This window comes from Syngnathus acus, chromosome 6 (assembly GCF_901709675.1).
Source record: "Syngnathus acus chromosome 6, fSynAcu1.2, whole genome shotgun sequence".
NCBI classification, from domain to species: domain Eukaryota; kingdom Metazoa; phylum Chordata; class Actinopteri; order Syngnathiformes; family Syngnathidae; genus Syngnathus; species Syngnathus acus.
The window spans coordinates 15,923,969-15,940,257 of record NC_051092.1 but is presented as its reverse complement, the minus strand read 5'-3'; the positions used below and the strand labels follow the sequence as shown (position 1 = coordinate 15,940,257).

Genomic DNA, 16,289 nt, shown 5'->3' with positions numbered 1-16,289 from the left:
AATATTTTATTTATTTATTTATTTATTTAATTTGGTGTTGCACACAGTGGTCCACAGTGTGCACAGGGAGCTTGTGTGTTTGCACAGACACTTGAAAAATTAGAGGGAACACTGATCTGGACCTAATTGTATCAAAATAGAAGTTCTATTCTAACCAATGATATTCATTTTGTATTTGATCAAAAATAAAACTTACCATTGAATGATCTTACAAGATAGATAGTTAAAATGAGCAAAAGCACAAACAGGGACCATTAGTGAATATAATGTGGGATAAGGCACTACACTTACTCGAACGGTCTCCGTACATATGTGTTGGAACTTTCAATACAATGAATGGTGTTTAAATTTTTATATAATAGATATATCATTTCTACTTCGCAGATCTTCGTTTTACGCGGGTGGTTCTGGAATGAATCTCCCGTGAAAAACAAGGGATCACTCTATATCAGGGGGGTCCAAACTTTTTGCAAGGAGGGCCAGATTTGATAAAGTTTAGGGGCCGGGGGCCAATAGTTTTTTCGGACATTTTTTAACTACAAAAATTTCATGCAAATACACACTGTTATAATACAATTTTCATTGTCACAATTATCTTTATTTTTCAAATGACAAAATAACCAAATATAAGCCACTCAGGCAGATGTGAACAACTCTAAAAACAAAAATTCTGCCTTTCATTCATATCTGAAGAGTCAGATAACATTGAACAAATTGTATGAAATACCTTAAATTTACATGTGTTTGAAATTATTTTTGCCTCATGAACATTTTAAACAGGAGTTATAAGTAATGCAAAGTTGTGTGTTATTATTAAAACTTAAAACAAGTGAATTTTGCTCTTGTCATTTACAATATCTTTCAGAAAATAATAGTTTGTGTCACGTCTACAGGTTCAAAACATCAACAGTATTAACATGGCCACTTCGTAGCTTGCTTTAGTAATATTTATTTTTGACTCACAGCCCCGCGTTAAGAATCGCTGTTGTGATGCCAGTTCAGCTTGGAGCTGTTTCACTATATCAGCACGGTCACTCCCTGTTAGCTTGTCGTATGTTTAGTCTGGTAGTGTCTCTTTAGGTTGAAATCCTTAAACAAGGCAACCGTCTCTTTACGAATTAGACAAACACAATTGCCTTGATTTTTAGTGAAGTATTGTAATTCCCATCTCTCTTGAAAGCGACAACCCTCAATGTCAACTTTCCTCGTTTGTTTGCAGTCAGCATGGCAGAAATGAGCGGAGAGGTGTTCGCTGCACGGATGCAGACTGATATTATTAAAGTGGTGCTGCCACCTTTTGGTAAAAGGAGGAATTATAGTTTCAAGTATCATGATTTTTTTATTCGGTTTAACAGTGCAGGCGGGCCATAAATAATACATTATGAGACCGAAGCTGCGGGCCGTATGAAATCTGACCGGGGGCCGGATTTGACCCGCGGGCCGGAATTTGGACATGCCTGCTCTATATACACGCACGCATACACATATGTACATACAGTTGTATTTCAGTTAAATATCATATACCAGACAAAAACAGCGATATTTGAGTAGTGAAATGAAGTTTATAGGATTTACAGAAAGTGTGCAATCATTACCTAAAACAGGGGTCACCAACTCCGGTCCTCAAGGGCGCCAATCCAGCCTGTTTTAGGTGCAGCCCTGCAACAACACACCTGATTCAAATGATCAGCTCATCAGCAAGCTCTATTAAGGCTGATCGCGATCCTGATTATTTGAATCAGGTGTGTTGCAGGGGGGATACATCTAAAACAGGCTGGATTGGCGCCCTTGAGGACCGGAGTTGGTGACCCCTGACCTAAAAGAAAGTAGGCAGGTGCATAAATTTGGACACCCCAACAGAAAAATGCCAACATTTAGTAGATCCTCCTTTTGCAGAAATAACAGCCTCTAAACACTTCCTATAGCTTCCAACAAGAGTCTGGATTCTGGTTGAAGGTATTTTTTCTCAAATATCACTGTGTTTGTCTGCTATAAGATATATTTAACTGAAATTGCTGATCCGAATAACCAATGATTTATAAAGGAAAATGATCAGGGGTGCCCAAACGTTTGCATATGACTGTGTGTGTGTGTGTGTGTGTGTGTGTGTGTGTGTGTGTGTGTGCGCGCGCGCGTGTGTGTGTGTGTATATCCAACCATCCATCCATTTTCTGTACCGCTTAGACCCCACGGGGGTCGCGTGTGTGCTGGAGCCTATCCCAGCCGTCATCGGGCAGTAGGTGGGGGACACCCTGAACCGGCTGCCAGCCAATCGCAGGGCACACAGAGACAAACAACCACTCGCACTCACACCTAGGGACAATTTGGAGTGCTCAATCGGCCTACCAAGCATGTTTTTGGGATGTGGGAGGAAACCGGAGTAACCGGAGAAAACTCACGCGGGCCCGGGGAGAACATGCAAACTCCACACAGGGAGGGCCGGAGGTGGAATCGAACCCGCACCCTCCTAACTGTGAGGCGGACGTGCTACACACACAGACAAACCTCGGTTTTCGAACGTCCCGGTTCTCGAACAAATCGGAATTTGAACGAAAAATTCGAGATTTTTTTGCTTTGGTTGTCGAACAAAATTCGGAGGTCGAACCTCACGAGATGAGCCGAAAGGACCCGAGAAAACCCGACCGCGTGGCCCGGATGCCGATTGACTCCGTTCGTTATTGTATTTTCGTTACTTTGAGGATTGTAATAACCCCTAATCATGCCTCCAAAGAAAGCAAGTGGGAGCAGTAAAACACCTAAAACACAAAGACGCTCTTAAAGCAATGCGACAGTGAGCGCCCGGCGCGCTGCGGTTGCGCGATCGGACCAAATTAAGCTCCCTGCTCACTGAGGTCCACTTAAATTTTGGAAAGTTCATCAGTACTTTAAAAATATTTTCTGAATTTCAGCGACGGCTCTGTCACAATAATGCGACCAGCGCGGTGCAATTGCGCGGTCGGCGGCGCGCTACGGTTGCTTATCGGCGGTGCGCTGCAGTTGCGCGATCGGACAAAAATGCGCAAATGAAAAAATGCTTAAAAAAGGCCTTTTTTTTAGTCTTGGAACGGATTAAATTTTTTTCCATTATTTATAATGGGAAAAATAGATTCGGAATTCGACCTATTCACTTCTCAAACCGCCTTCTGGAACGGATTGTGGTCGAAAACTGAGGTTTGACTGTATATATATACAGGACTGTCTCAGAAAATTTGAATATTGTGATGAAGTTCTTTATTTTCTGTAATGCAATTAAAAAAACAAAAATGTCATACATTCTGGATTCATTACAAATCAACTGAAATATTGCAAGCCTTTTATTATTTTAATATTGCTGATTATGACATACAGCTTAAGAAAACTCAAATATCCTATCCCAAAATATTAGAATATCATGAAAAAGTAAACTAGTAGGGTATTCAACTAATCACTTGAATCGTCTCATTAACTTGAAACACCTGCAAAGGTTTCCTGAGCCGTGAAAAAAACACAGCTTGGTTCAGTAAACTAAATCACAAGTATGGGGAAGACTGCTGATCTGACTGCTGTCCAGAGGACCATCATTGACACCCTCCATCAGGAGGGTAAGACACAAAAATAAATTTCTCAAAGAGCAAGCTGTTCACAGAGTGCAGTTTCAAAGCACATCCACAAAAAGTCTGTTGGAAGGGGGAAATGTGGCAGGAAACGCTGCACAACCAAGAGAGATGACCGCAGCCTTAACAGCATTGTGAAGATAAGATAAGATAAGATAAGATAATCCTTTATTATTCCCTCAATGGGGAAACTCCTTTGTAAGCAGCAGTACACTTAACATACACGCACACACACATGCGGGAAAGGGGGTAAAAGATTCAAAAAAGTAAAAGATATATATAATTAAAAAAATATGGACAGTATGTACACAATACACAATATACAGTGGAGATAAAAAAAAAATATTACCGTTTTTTGTCATGTATAATGCGCAAAATTTAACTAATTTATTGTCCTAAAATCTGGGGTGCGCATTATACATGGTTACAATTTATTTTTAATTTATTTTAAATTTTTTATTTATTTTTTTTTTTGAAGAAAATCATGGTACAACAATGTTTGAAGAAAATCTTGTCACGGATGGTTCTTTACAACGTCACTTTCCTCTCTTTTCATTTTAACCTAACTGATCGCGGTGGTGCCTTTCTGGGCAGTCGGAGAAATCAACGGCAACAAAAAAAATACATCCAGCTTAGTTAAGAAATCACCAGAAAGATCACCATGACAATTGTGAATAATAAATAAATAATTATTATATATATTATATATATCAGTGGTCCCCAACCACCGGGCCGCGGACCGGTACTGGTCCGTGGGTCACTTGGTACCGGGCCGCCAAGCCACACAGAAAAAAAAAAAAATGTTTTAATCGACGATCAATTAATTCAGGTCAAGACGCTCGTTCCGGTCACGTGACATGTTTCCCCAGTCAAGCCCGCAAAGCTAGCAAAAATGAGTAAGAATTTATTTTGAAAAATATTAAAAAATTGGCGATTCTCTCCCAATTACATCCGTCGGTTCAGGTCAAGACGATCGTCTCGGTCACGTGACATGTCACCTCAGTTGAGCCCGCGAAGCAAGCAAAAATGAGCAAGAAACAGAGATGTTTGGAAAGCTTCTTCGGAAAGGGAAAAAAGCCCAATGAGGAGACGGAAGAAGAAGAGGCTACGACTTCTAAGAAAAGGAAAGCTGCATTTAAAAGACTATGATGCGCCAAGCCCACTCTGCATAATATGTGGCGACAGGCTAGCCAACGAGGCAATGAAGCCCTCAAAACTGCTTCGGCACATGGAGACCAAGCATCCTGCATTAAAAGACAAACCTTAACCACTTCGGGTGTCATTGTCTCCGATTACGCCTAGATGGGACCGGCTCGTTTCTGAGAAACAAGCTCAGTGCTCCCACTAATTCAATGTAATGGTGAGTTTTATTTTAATGTCGTTTATACTTGTTTTTATGCCAGTCGTATCATTTTATTTCATCATATTCATATATTTATTATAAATGTATTATTTATTTATATAAATGTATTATTTAGTTATATAAATGTATTATTTATTTATATAAAGGCCGGTCCGCGAAAATATTTCTGACACGTAACCGGTCCGTGGCGCAAAAAAGGTTGGGGATCACTGATATATATTATTATTATAATAATAAATAATTGTGATAAATAACTGGAACATCACTCAAATATTGGTGATCCCGTTGAGAGCAATGTTCCCTCTAAGCTGCGCGCGTGCGCAATCGCGCACTGCCCGCACATTCTCAGCGCACAAGAAAATCTATCCAGTGCATAAACATCCCCCCCCCCCCCGAAGCGAAGCGAACACGCAGCGTTTGACGTCCCATTGAACCCCCCCCCCCGGAAGCGAAGCGAACACACAGCGTTTGACGTCCCATTAGCCCCCCCAAAGCGAAGCGAGCTGCATGAAACCCGGCAAACAGCGAGCCGCGGGTTGGCCACCTGATGTTGCTCACAGTAGTCCGCAGTTTGCTCAGGGAGCTTGTGTGTATGCCCAGATACATGAAAAATTAGAGGGAACATTGGTTGAGAGTCTCACATATTTCTTCGCTATCGAGTTTGCTACTGCATACGCAGTGATACTGACCGGCAGAATAACATCCGGTTGTTCCCAAAGATGATCTTTTTTCTGAAATAATTTTACGTTTACGGACTTAAGTAACCCGGCCGGGTCATACCAAAGACTTTAAAAATGGGACCCATTGCCTCCCTGCTTGGCACTCAGCATTAAGGGTTGGAATTGGGGGGTTAGATCAGTGGTCCCCAACCTTTTTTGCACCACGGACCGGTTACGTGTCAGAAATATTTTCGCGGACCGGCCTTTATATAAATAAATATATTTATATATTTATTATTTAAATATTTATATATATAAATAGGATGAAATAAAATGATACGACTGGCATAAAAACAAATATAAACCACATAAAAATGAAACGTTGAATTAGTGGGAGCACCGAGCTCTTTTCTCAGAAATGAGCCGTTCCCATCTAGGCGTAATCGGAGACAATGACACCCGAAGTGGTTAAGGTTTGTCTTTAAATGCAGGATGCTTGGTCTCCATGTGCCGAAGCAGGTTTGAAGGCTTCATTGCCTCGTTAGCTAGCCTTTCGCCACATATGCGGAGTGCACTTGGCGCGTCAGAGTCACCTGTGGCGATAAATCCATATTTTAAGTAGGACTCCAGAAATGTTCTTTTAAATGCAGCTTTCCTTTTCTTAGAAGTCGTAGCCTCTTCTTCTTCAGTGTCCTCATTGGACGTTTTTCCCTTTCCGAAGAAGCTTTCCAAACTTCTCTGTTTCTTGCTCATTTTTGCTTGCCTCGCGGGCTTGACTGTGGTGACATGTCACGTGACCGAGACGAGCGCCCTGTGTCAAGAGTCCTTATTTTTCAGATGCACTGACAGATGTAATTGGGAGAGATTCGCCAAATTTTTTATATTTTTCAAAATAAATTCTTACTTATTTTTGCTAGCTTTGCGGGCTCGACTGGGGAAACATGTCACGTGACCGGGACGAGCGTCTTAACCTGAATGAATTGATCGTCAATGAAAAACAAAAATATATATATATATTTTTTTTTTTTCCTGTGCGGCTTGGCGGCCCGGTACCAAGTGACCCACGGACCGGTACCGGTCCGCGGCCCGGTGGTTGGGGACCACTGGGTTAGATCACCAAATGATTCCCGAGCGCGGCGCCGCTGCTGCTCACTGCTGCTCACTGCTCCCCTCTCCCCCAGGGGATGGATCAAAATCACACGAGGATGGGTTAAATGCAGAGGACAAATTTCACCACACCCAGATGCGTGTGTGACAATCATTGGGACTTTTAAAAAAAAAAAAAAAAAGTCAAAATTTGGGTGCGCATTAGGGGTGTAACGATTCATCGATACACATCGATTAATCGATATAATGCTCTACGATTTATTGGCATCGATGCTAAACGTAAACATCGATTTATATCGCCGTGTTTGACCTCGGACATTAGACGCGACTTTATTTTGAAATCCAGTTCATTGTTGCTTGCTTCCTCTTTCCGGGAGCAGTACGCGGCGTGTTGTGTTGTGAGCAGAGCAGGCACGTGAAAGGGGAGCCGACAACTACGCGGCTCCTGGGCTGGTGCTATGGCTAGTGTCCAAGAAGACGAGGAAATTCGCTCCCCTTTGGGCTTCAAGACATTCGTTTGGAAGCACTTTGGATTCCAAAGAAAAGATGGCTCAACGGACAATTAAAATGATTGTAAATAAATAGTTCAGTAATGCACTTTAAAGTTAATGGTATTACAAAAAAAGAAAGAATATTCATTTTTCTTTACTTATATGAGAAAAAATATAGGAATTTGATAAAGTTCAGTGTTAAAATAAGCACTTTGTATACTACATTACTCTTGTAATTTCCTAAATAAAGAGTTTGCAGTACCTTGATTTTGCGTATGAATTGTTATAAATCAGGATATTGTTCTATATTTTTTATTTAAAAAATAAAAATAAAAATATCGATCGTGGAGCACTATATCGTGATGTATCGTGAATGAATCACAGCAGGCTTTAAGATATCGGCAAATATCGTATCGTGGTTCTTTGTATCGATATGATATCGTATCGTGACAAAACCCGCGATTTACACCCCTAGTGCGTATTATACATGGGTACAGGCTTTTTTCCAGCATTGACATGCCATTTTTAGGGTGCGTATTATACATGGGGGCGCATTATACATGGAAAAAAACGGTAGATAAAAAAATAGTGCAAGGGAAGAAAAAAAAAAACTGTGCAAAAGCAGGTAAAAAGAGTATGAGGTAGACAGATATTGCACATATGATTGCACATACGGTTATTGCACGTTATTATTGCACGTAATTTGTCCGTTAGCTACAGTTATTTAGCCTGGTTGTACAGTCTGATGGCGGCAGGGAGGAAGGACCTGCGATGCCTCTGGGTGGTGCATCGTGGGTGACGAAGCCGGTCACTGATGGAGCTCTCCAGGGCTCTGACAGTCTCATGAAGGGGGTGGGAGACGTTGTCCATGATGGAGGACAGCTTAGCCACCATCCTCCTCTCCCCCACCACCTCCACCCGGTCCAGACTGCAGCCCAGGACAGAGCCGGCTTTCTTCACCACCTTGTCCAGCCTCTTCCTCTCCGCTGCAGTGATGCCGCTGCTCCAGCAGACCACCCCATAAAAAATGGCGGACGCCACCACAGAGTCGTAGAAGGTCCTCAGGAGGCCGTCCCTCACTCCGAAGAGAGTCCACAATCTCTACGTCCGTTCCCTGGATGTTCACCGGTGAGGGGAGGACTTTGCGCCGGCGGAAGTCCACCACCAGCTCCAGGGGGGATGGTTGGTGGGTTTGGTGGAGTTGAGAGTGGGCTGGGGGGTTTTGGAGGGGGGGTAGCAGGGGGCGGCGTTGAGGTGAGAGTCCTCGGAGCAGAAGAGGCTCCAGTCGGGGGAAGTTGCAACAGGGCTGGGTGGGTGGGGGGAGGAGTGGATGGTTGTTCAAACCGGTTGAAGAACCGGTTCAGGTCATTCACCCACTCCTGATCCCTGTCCAGCGCAGGTCTGGAGTTGCTACGTCCTGAGATGGTGTTCAGGCTCCTCCAGACCCCGCTGACGTCGTCCCGCTGCAGTTGGTCTTCCATCCTCCTCCTGTAGTTGCTCTTCCCCTCCCTGATCTTCTTCTTCAAGTCCCTCTGCACCGTCTTCAGCAGGTCCCTGTCTCCTGATTTAAAGACCCTCCTTTTGTCCCTGAGCAGGTCTTTGATCTCAGGGGTGATCCATGGTTTGCTGTTTGCAAAAACTCTGACTGTTTTGGTGGGTATGGTGGAGTCTACACAAAAGTTAATGTAGTCTGTGACACAGCTGGTGAGACCGTCGATGTCGTCCCCGTAGTCCTCACAGAACACGTCCCACACCGTGGTCTCAAAACAGTCCTGAAGAGTCCCCAGAGATTCTTCAGACCAGATCTGTCTGGTGTGGGTGACTGCTGGTTGCCTGTGCACCAGAGGCTGATACAGGGGGAGAAGGTGGATCAGATCGTGATCCGATCTTCCAAAGGGGGGGAGGGGGGATGATGTATATGCCTCCTTAAGGTTGGCATAAAAAAGGTCCAGTGTTTTATTTCCTCTGGTACTGCAGGTGACATATTGGCTGAAAGTTGGAAGTGTGGATGAAGGAGAGGCATGATTGAAGTCCCTGGTAATAAGGAGGAGGGCATGTGGATGCTGTGTTTGCAGCCTGCTTACACTGCTGTGCAGGACATCGCGGGCTGCGTCGGCATTAGCATTTGGGGGAACATACGCAGTTATCGCGATAACATGCGAGAGTTCCCGCGGCAGGTAGTGTGGCCTCAAGCTAACGGCTAGCAGCTCAATGTCCGCGCTGCAGAGTTGCTCTTTGATAGTGATGTGCCCAGGGTTACACCATCTATCATTCACAAACACAGCAAGCCCCCCTCCTTTCCTCTTACCGCTCTCTCGTGTCCTGTCTGCCCTTATCAGGTTGAATCCGTCCAGAGCGACGGCAGAGTCCGGTGTTTGCTCCGTTAGCCAGGTCTCCGTGAACAGCAGCATGCTGCATTCCCTGTATTCCCGTTGGTGCCGTGCCAGCGCCGTTAGCTCATCCATCTTATTACAGATGGATCTCACATTCCCGGTGATGATGGTGGGGAGTGTGGGCTTGAAGCGGCATTTCTTTTTCTGGCACATAACACCCGAGTGTTGTCCTCTTTTCCTCCTTTTCAGCTCGGGGGAAACATTGGGCTTGTAGCCGGTTAGCTTCCCTTGGCTACAGAGGGCTAACAGCTGACCACGGGTGTAAATAATGGAGCGTTTACTCCCTGCTTCGGTGGTTACTGGGGTAATGAACCAGGTGAAATATAGGAAAAATAAAAGGGCCAGCCTCACTGTTTTTGCAAACATGTTTCTGCCCGGTAAAAAAGAAAACACAGGACTGAGAAAAAAGAAAAAATAGTCCAAAAAAACATATATTAATTATTTCTCAAAGAGCAAGCTATTCACAGAGTGCAGTTTCAAAGCACATCCACAAAAAGTCTGTTGGAAGGGAGAAATGTGGCAGGTAACACTGCACAACCAAGAGAGATGACCGCAGCCTTAACCGCATTGTGAAGAAGAGTCGCTTCCAGAATTTGAGGGAGCTTCAAAGACAGTGGACTGAAGCTGGAGTCCAGGTATCAAAAGCCACTGTTCACGGACGTGTCCGGGAAATGGCCTACAATAGCCATATTCCCATGGTCAAGACAGTTTTGAAGCGTCTGACTTGGGCTATGGAAAAGAAGCACTGGACAGTTGCAGAGTGGTCCAAAGTCCTCTTTTCAGACGAAAGCAAGTTTTGTATTTCCTTTGGAAGTCAAGGCACCAGAGTCTGGAGAAAGGCTGGAGAGGAGCAAAATCCAAGTTGCTTGAAATCCAGTGTGAAGTTCCCACAGTCAGCGATGATTTGGGGAGCCATGTCAGCTGCTGGTGTTGGTCCACTGTGTTTCATGAAGTCCAGATTAAATGCAGCTGTGTACCAAGAGATTTTAGAGCACTACATGCTTCCGTCTGCTGAAAAGCTCTATGGAGATGATGATTTTCATTTTCCAGCATGATCCGGCAGTGCCCACAGTGCCAAAACCACCAGTAAATGGTGTACTGACCATGGCATTACTGTCCTCGATTGGCCTGCCAATTCCTCTGACCTGAACCCCATAGATAATTTTTGGGGTATTGTGAAGAAGAAGCTGAAAGACACCAGACCCAACAATGCAAATGAGCTAAAGGCCGCGATTGAAGCATCCTAGGCATCCATAACACCTCAGCAATGCCACAGGCTGATTGCCTCCATGCCACGCCGCATTTATGCAGTAATCCGTGCAAAAAGATTCCCAACCAAGTACTGAGTGCATTAATGGACATTTTCAAATGTTTGATTTTGTTTTGCTGTTATAAATATTTTTTTTTACTTGGTCTGAGGAAATATTCTAATATTTTGAGACAGGATATTTGAGTTTTCTGAAGCTGTATGCCATAATCAGCAATATTAAAATAATAAAAGGCTTGCAATATTTCAGTTAATTTGTAATGACTCCAGAATGTATGACATTTTTGTTTTTTTAATTGCATTACAGAAAATAAAGAACTTTATCACAATATTCAAATTTTCTGAGACAGTCCTGTGTGTGTGTATATATATATATATATATATATGTATATAGTATATATATATACACTAGAAAGTAAGAAAAAGTGAGTCATTTACTTGGGGCAGACCTTTTTATGACCTAAGACTTTGTTTTGTACACCTGTTTAACAAGTAAGCAATATGCTACACAAATACTTGAATATACTGTCAAATATAGTTTTAAGAGCAGAATCACTGTGATCATTGGTCTTCATCAAATAAGTGTTTCCTGTTGCTCCAAGGGTCAAGAGATGGCGCATTGGGGGCAGCAGGGAGAGATGACAGCGTACAGGAAATATTCTAATATTTTGAGACAGGATATTTGAGTTTTCTGAAGCTGTATGCCATAATCAGCAATATTAAAATAATAAAAGGCTTGCAATATTTCAGTTAATTTGTAATGACTCCAGAATGTATGACATTTTTGTTTTTTTAATTGCATTACAGAAAATAAAGAACTTTATCACAATATTCAAATTTTCTGAGACAGTCCTGTGTGTGTGTATATATATATATATATATATATATATATATATATATATATATATATACGTATATATATATATGTATATAGTATATATACACTAGAAAGTAAGAAAAAGTGAGTCATTTACTTGGGGCAGACCTTTTTATGACCTAAGACTTTGTTTTGTACACCTGTTTAACAAGTAAGCAATATGCTACACAAATACTTGAATATACTGTCAAATATAGTTTTAAGAGCAGAATCACTGTGATCATTGGTCTTCATCAAATAAGTGTTTCCTGTTGCTCCAAGGGTCAAGAGATGGCGCATTGGGGGCAGCAGGGAGAGATGACAGAGTACAGGAAGAGCATGATCAAACGGGAAATGGAGATGGGCATGGTCATGACGGTCTTCAGGCAAAAAGCAGAGAGGCTCACTGTTCAAGTCATTATGGAAACACGTCAGGTGGCTTGGACACGCACCGCTGAGAAGACTGATGGTGTCTGTGAGTACTTTGTCATTTTAAGTTGTAGTAAATGCTGTATTTGTTCTTAATATTTACAGGTTTTTAGTCAAAATTCCACCATGTCATGTTATTATTGTTATTATTATAAGGCAGTGGTTTTTCAAACTGAGGGTCCAGGGCTACTATGAACACATTTCATTACTATGTTTTGCATGCCTGCTCGTTACCTGCGGTGTGTTTCCATATACTGTATAGTCAATGCTGTTGCATGACGGGCGGCACGTGTGAAGCATTCTTAGTGGAGTTTGGAATTTTAACTCCAATCAGGGGCGCTGCAAAAAAACAAGTTTGGCACTATGTTCAAACCGGAGTGATGTAATTTCGTTGACCAGGCCATTCCTTTCATCCACCATCTGCTATTAAAACACTTTGCTTGCCTATGGATGGAAATCGTTTTTTTTTTCCACTCGGTGACTTTGTTTTTTCACTAAATGACTTTATTAAGCCGCCATATAAGAGAAAAAGTCCACTGTACGCCAGGCAAGCCGCTCAGCAAGCTCCAAGGCGACTGCCTGCCCTGCTTACTCGTTTGGCATGTCTGGTGTTGTCGACTCGACCTGATTTTAACGAATCTGTGTTATCCTGTGTTATAGAATAGAATAGAATAGAATAGAACAGAATAGAATAGAATACCTTTATTGTGATTGTACAGCAGGTATACAACAAAATTGGGAGCGCTACTCCATTGGTGTTTTGTAGGAGGTAATGGGGGTGTTTGTTCAAGGTCGCAAAGAAGTTTACCAGACATTTGCCAACAGTTTTAATAGTCCTCAACCGTTTGTCTTTTTTTTTTTCTTTCCAAACAATTTGCCTGTTTTAGGTAACCCTGCTGACATCACATGATGATACAGTGGTACATCTACTCATGAACGCCTATACTACTTAGTAGGTACCCCTGTGAAAATCACCTGGCGCAGGAGCACGCACGCATTGAGTGAGCGGAAGCTGTTGCTGTGCGGCAGACAGTACCAGCTTGTTTTCAATAAAAATGTAAAGAACACACACTTTTGTGTTTCACAATTTTTATCTTTAGAAGCTAGGTTCCTTTTCTTTTATTTTATTTTTTAAGTTCTTACTCCCGTTCTTTGTGAGGCGCTTTCAATGACCACTCACGCAGTTGGAAAACTCATTAACCCCGGTATCTTATCATATTGTCTTTGAGCAAGACATTGAACTATATTTTGCTCCCAGTAGGGCCTGGTAGCAGCATCATTTAGAATTTCTGTGTTTTCTTGGGGGTATTTTCTCCAAGTGTTGCAAATTTGAATAGGTGACCCCCCCGTACGAGCAAAGTTACAGGGGTACTCCCTCTAACAGCAGCCCTATTAAAATATGTCAACCGGTGAGAATAAGCACCCCCCCCCCCCCCCCCCCCCCATTTTCAGACTGATTCCAGGCCATCACCATCGACCGTTTTAGCCAACGGTGATTCCTGAGTACCGAATGACTTTTTCACGTGGCTCAGTCGTACAGTGATAGTTTCACAACTTAAAAGTGTTCAATTGAATTGCACCAAAACGTAATGTCGAGTACGTGAGCACATTGCAAGGAGTACGTGGAAGCACACAATAATTTATTATCCTGACTTTTTCTGTGTTGGGGGTATTTTTAGCAATTGTAGAAAATTAGAACCTCTCTAAGCAAAGTTAGGTCTTTTTTTTGTTATTAAGTTTTGAAAAAGCAAAACTAAAACTTGTTTTGCTTTTCTGTGTGTTTTACACAGAGTAATCAGGCAAAAAGTGTGACTTTTGGGATAGTCCGGCACGCATTTTATGCTTTTACATTGATTCCTATGGGAAACATTGCTTCTACTTGCAAACGTTTTTACTTACAAACCTGACCGCTGTACCAATTAAGTTCATAAGTAGAGGTACCACTGTATTTGATGAAGAAAAAGAATTGCCCCATAACTAGGTTTCAGTTTGGGTTTTCTGGTTCATATTGTTTAAAACAGATTGGCCAAATGTTGTTTTTCGTGTGACGTCACATGGTCACTGGGGCTACCCAACCAATCGGGTTCATTAACATGTTTTGGTTGAAGCAGGTCGAGGCAGCTTGAGTGACAAGCTGCATGTGACTTTTTGGGGACTGGTGAGACGTGTAGCTGACTCAATTCAGTCTAATTAGCGTCATTTGTCAGCTGCTTGACAAACACAATGACTTTTCTCCAAAATGTTATGTCTAAATATGATATGAAAATTCAAGTATCCTTGAAAGAACTTCATTGCATTGAAGTATTTGCGTAAAATGTTCATGTCCACGGTGGCATGGTGGCCACTGTTTAGCACGTCCGCCTCACAGTTCAGACTTTGCAGGTTCAATTACGGCCCCGGCCCTCCCTGTGTGGAGTTTGCATGTTCTCCCAGTGGCTGCATGGGTTTTCTCTGGGTACTGTCATGCTGTCATGTTTTGTGGGTTGTTGTTGTCTTGTCCTCTTTGTCGTATTGTCGCTTCCTGTTTTATTTTGGTAACTCTCCTCTCGTTTCAGTTCGTGGGTCCTTCCTCTGTGCGTCAGTCTACTTGTATTCCCTGATCCCAATTGTGTGCACCTGAGTCCTTGGTCCTAATTGTCTGCACCTGTGTCCTCACCCTTCTGTGTGTATTTAGCCAGTGTCTTCCCCTTGTCTTGTGCCAGTGCGCCTTGTCCCGTCTTGAGCACCAGCGATCGCGTGAGTTAAAGATACCCCTTAGAGAACCTAGTTTTGAGGATACCTTTTTGTCAAGCCTAAGCTCTGTGTTTTTCAGTTTTGTTTTTGCCACCGTGTTTTCCCTCCTTTTGAGGCGCTTTTGTTTTTTTGCACTCAGTATCGAGTTCTCTCCCTGATCCAAGTCTGACAGGTACTCCGGTTTCCACCCACATCCCAAAAACATGCATGGTAGACCAATTGAGCAGTCTAAATTGCCTGTAGGTGTGAGTGCGAGAGTGAATGGTTGGTTGTCTCTGTGTGCCCTGCGATTGGCCGGCAACCAGTTCAGGGTGTGCCCCGCCTACTGCCCGATGACTGCTGGGATAGGCTCCAGTATGCTCGCGACCCACATGGGGACAAGCAGTACAGAAAATGAATGGATGGTTAAAGTCCACATACTATATGTCCACATACTATGTATAAGACGGGGCCGCACGAATTTATGTGAGTATTTAGTTGCCCCAAAATACTCTTGGGTTTACTCATTTGGCCATGTAGGTCTATAGGAAATGGACTTGCTTATGTAATGTTTTTTGTCCGTATCCTTCTGTTTTGCTGTTATTTTGAAGGTGCCCCATAGACTCTGCAAAGCCATTCAACATCTGATCAGCCATCAGGTGATTAATTCTTGTTCATAATGAAATGTTTGGCCAACCAGCCAGTTGCCCAAGTGTCAAAATAATAGCAACGTTCAACCACAGAGAGAATGGCACTTGTTGGACAGAGGAGATGATCACTGTCTCAGAAGCAATCCTGCAACGTGTTAGTAGCCAGTCGAGAAGAGTTGCAAGCTAGCTGGTGCAGCGTAGCATCCAGCTTCCCTTGAGCTTCTATTTCCCGCTGTAGTGGATGTGGGCCACGGAGCTCCGTGAGTCCACCCTAGTTACGTTTTTACGACTGGTACTGTCGCTGCGTTTGGTTCACAGTTTTGGTCTTCTGTGTTCTGATTAGTTTTGCCTCGTAACCTGAGATGTAGAACTGCTAATTTTAAGACTTATATTATGTTTAATCAAAATAAGAGATTTGTGAACATCTGCTTTTACTTTGGAAAACAATGATCAACATTTCCCTTATTCTCTAACGTTACAAACCAAACCAGTTAGTGAATCATCATCCATCCATCCATCCATCCATCCATCCATCCATCCATCCTAACCCTGACCTTAATCTATTACAAAAATAATGGTTTTCTGATATTACCAGGAGCGACTTATATGTGAATTTGTTCACAAATTTTCAAAATCCCCCCCAAAAAAAAGTGAAAACGCGATGTAGCAAGGGATTACTGTAATTTGAATTTCAAGTGACAGCGGCGCGGCACGGCGGTTGTTTACATAAAGGACAAAGATTCGATCACGGGATGACGAAGATGACGAA

The 16,289-nt window shown here is 42.7% G+C and overlaps 2 protein-coding genes across 5 annotated transcripts in view; one reads left to right on the top strand and one right to left on the bottom strand.

The window, feature by feature from the left end:
- LOC119123981 (1-phosphatidylinositol 4,5-bisphosphate phosphodiesterase gamma-2-like) overlaps positions 1 to 16,289 on the top strand; it is a 168,650-nt gene that overhangs the window by 4,823 nt on the left and 147,538 nt on the right. For 3 of the 4 annotated variants that reach the window (XR_005098154.1, XM_037253488.1, XM_037253490.1), the window contains exon 2: positions 12,012 to 12,204. The exons of the other annotated variant lie outside the window; for it this stretch is intronic. Coding sequence is in view for 2 of the 3 variants with exons in the window: in XM_037253488.1 (XP_037109383.1) it covers positions 12,021 to 12,204 (184 nt within the window). In the remaining variant the exon portion in view is untranslated. The remainder of the gene's footprint in view (positions 1 to 12,011; positions 12,205 to 16,289) is intronic. 4 annotated transcript variants of the gene reach the window in all.
- The window catches only part of adat1 (adenosine deaminase tRNA specific 1), a 525,603-nt gene that overhangs the window by 433,289 nt on the left and 76,025 nt on the right, over positions 1 to 16,289 (bottom strand). The gene's annotated exons all lie outside the window — the stretch shown is intronic.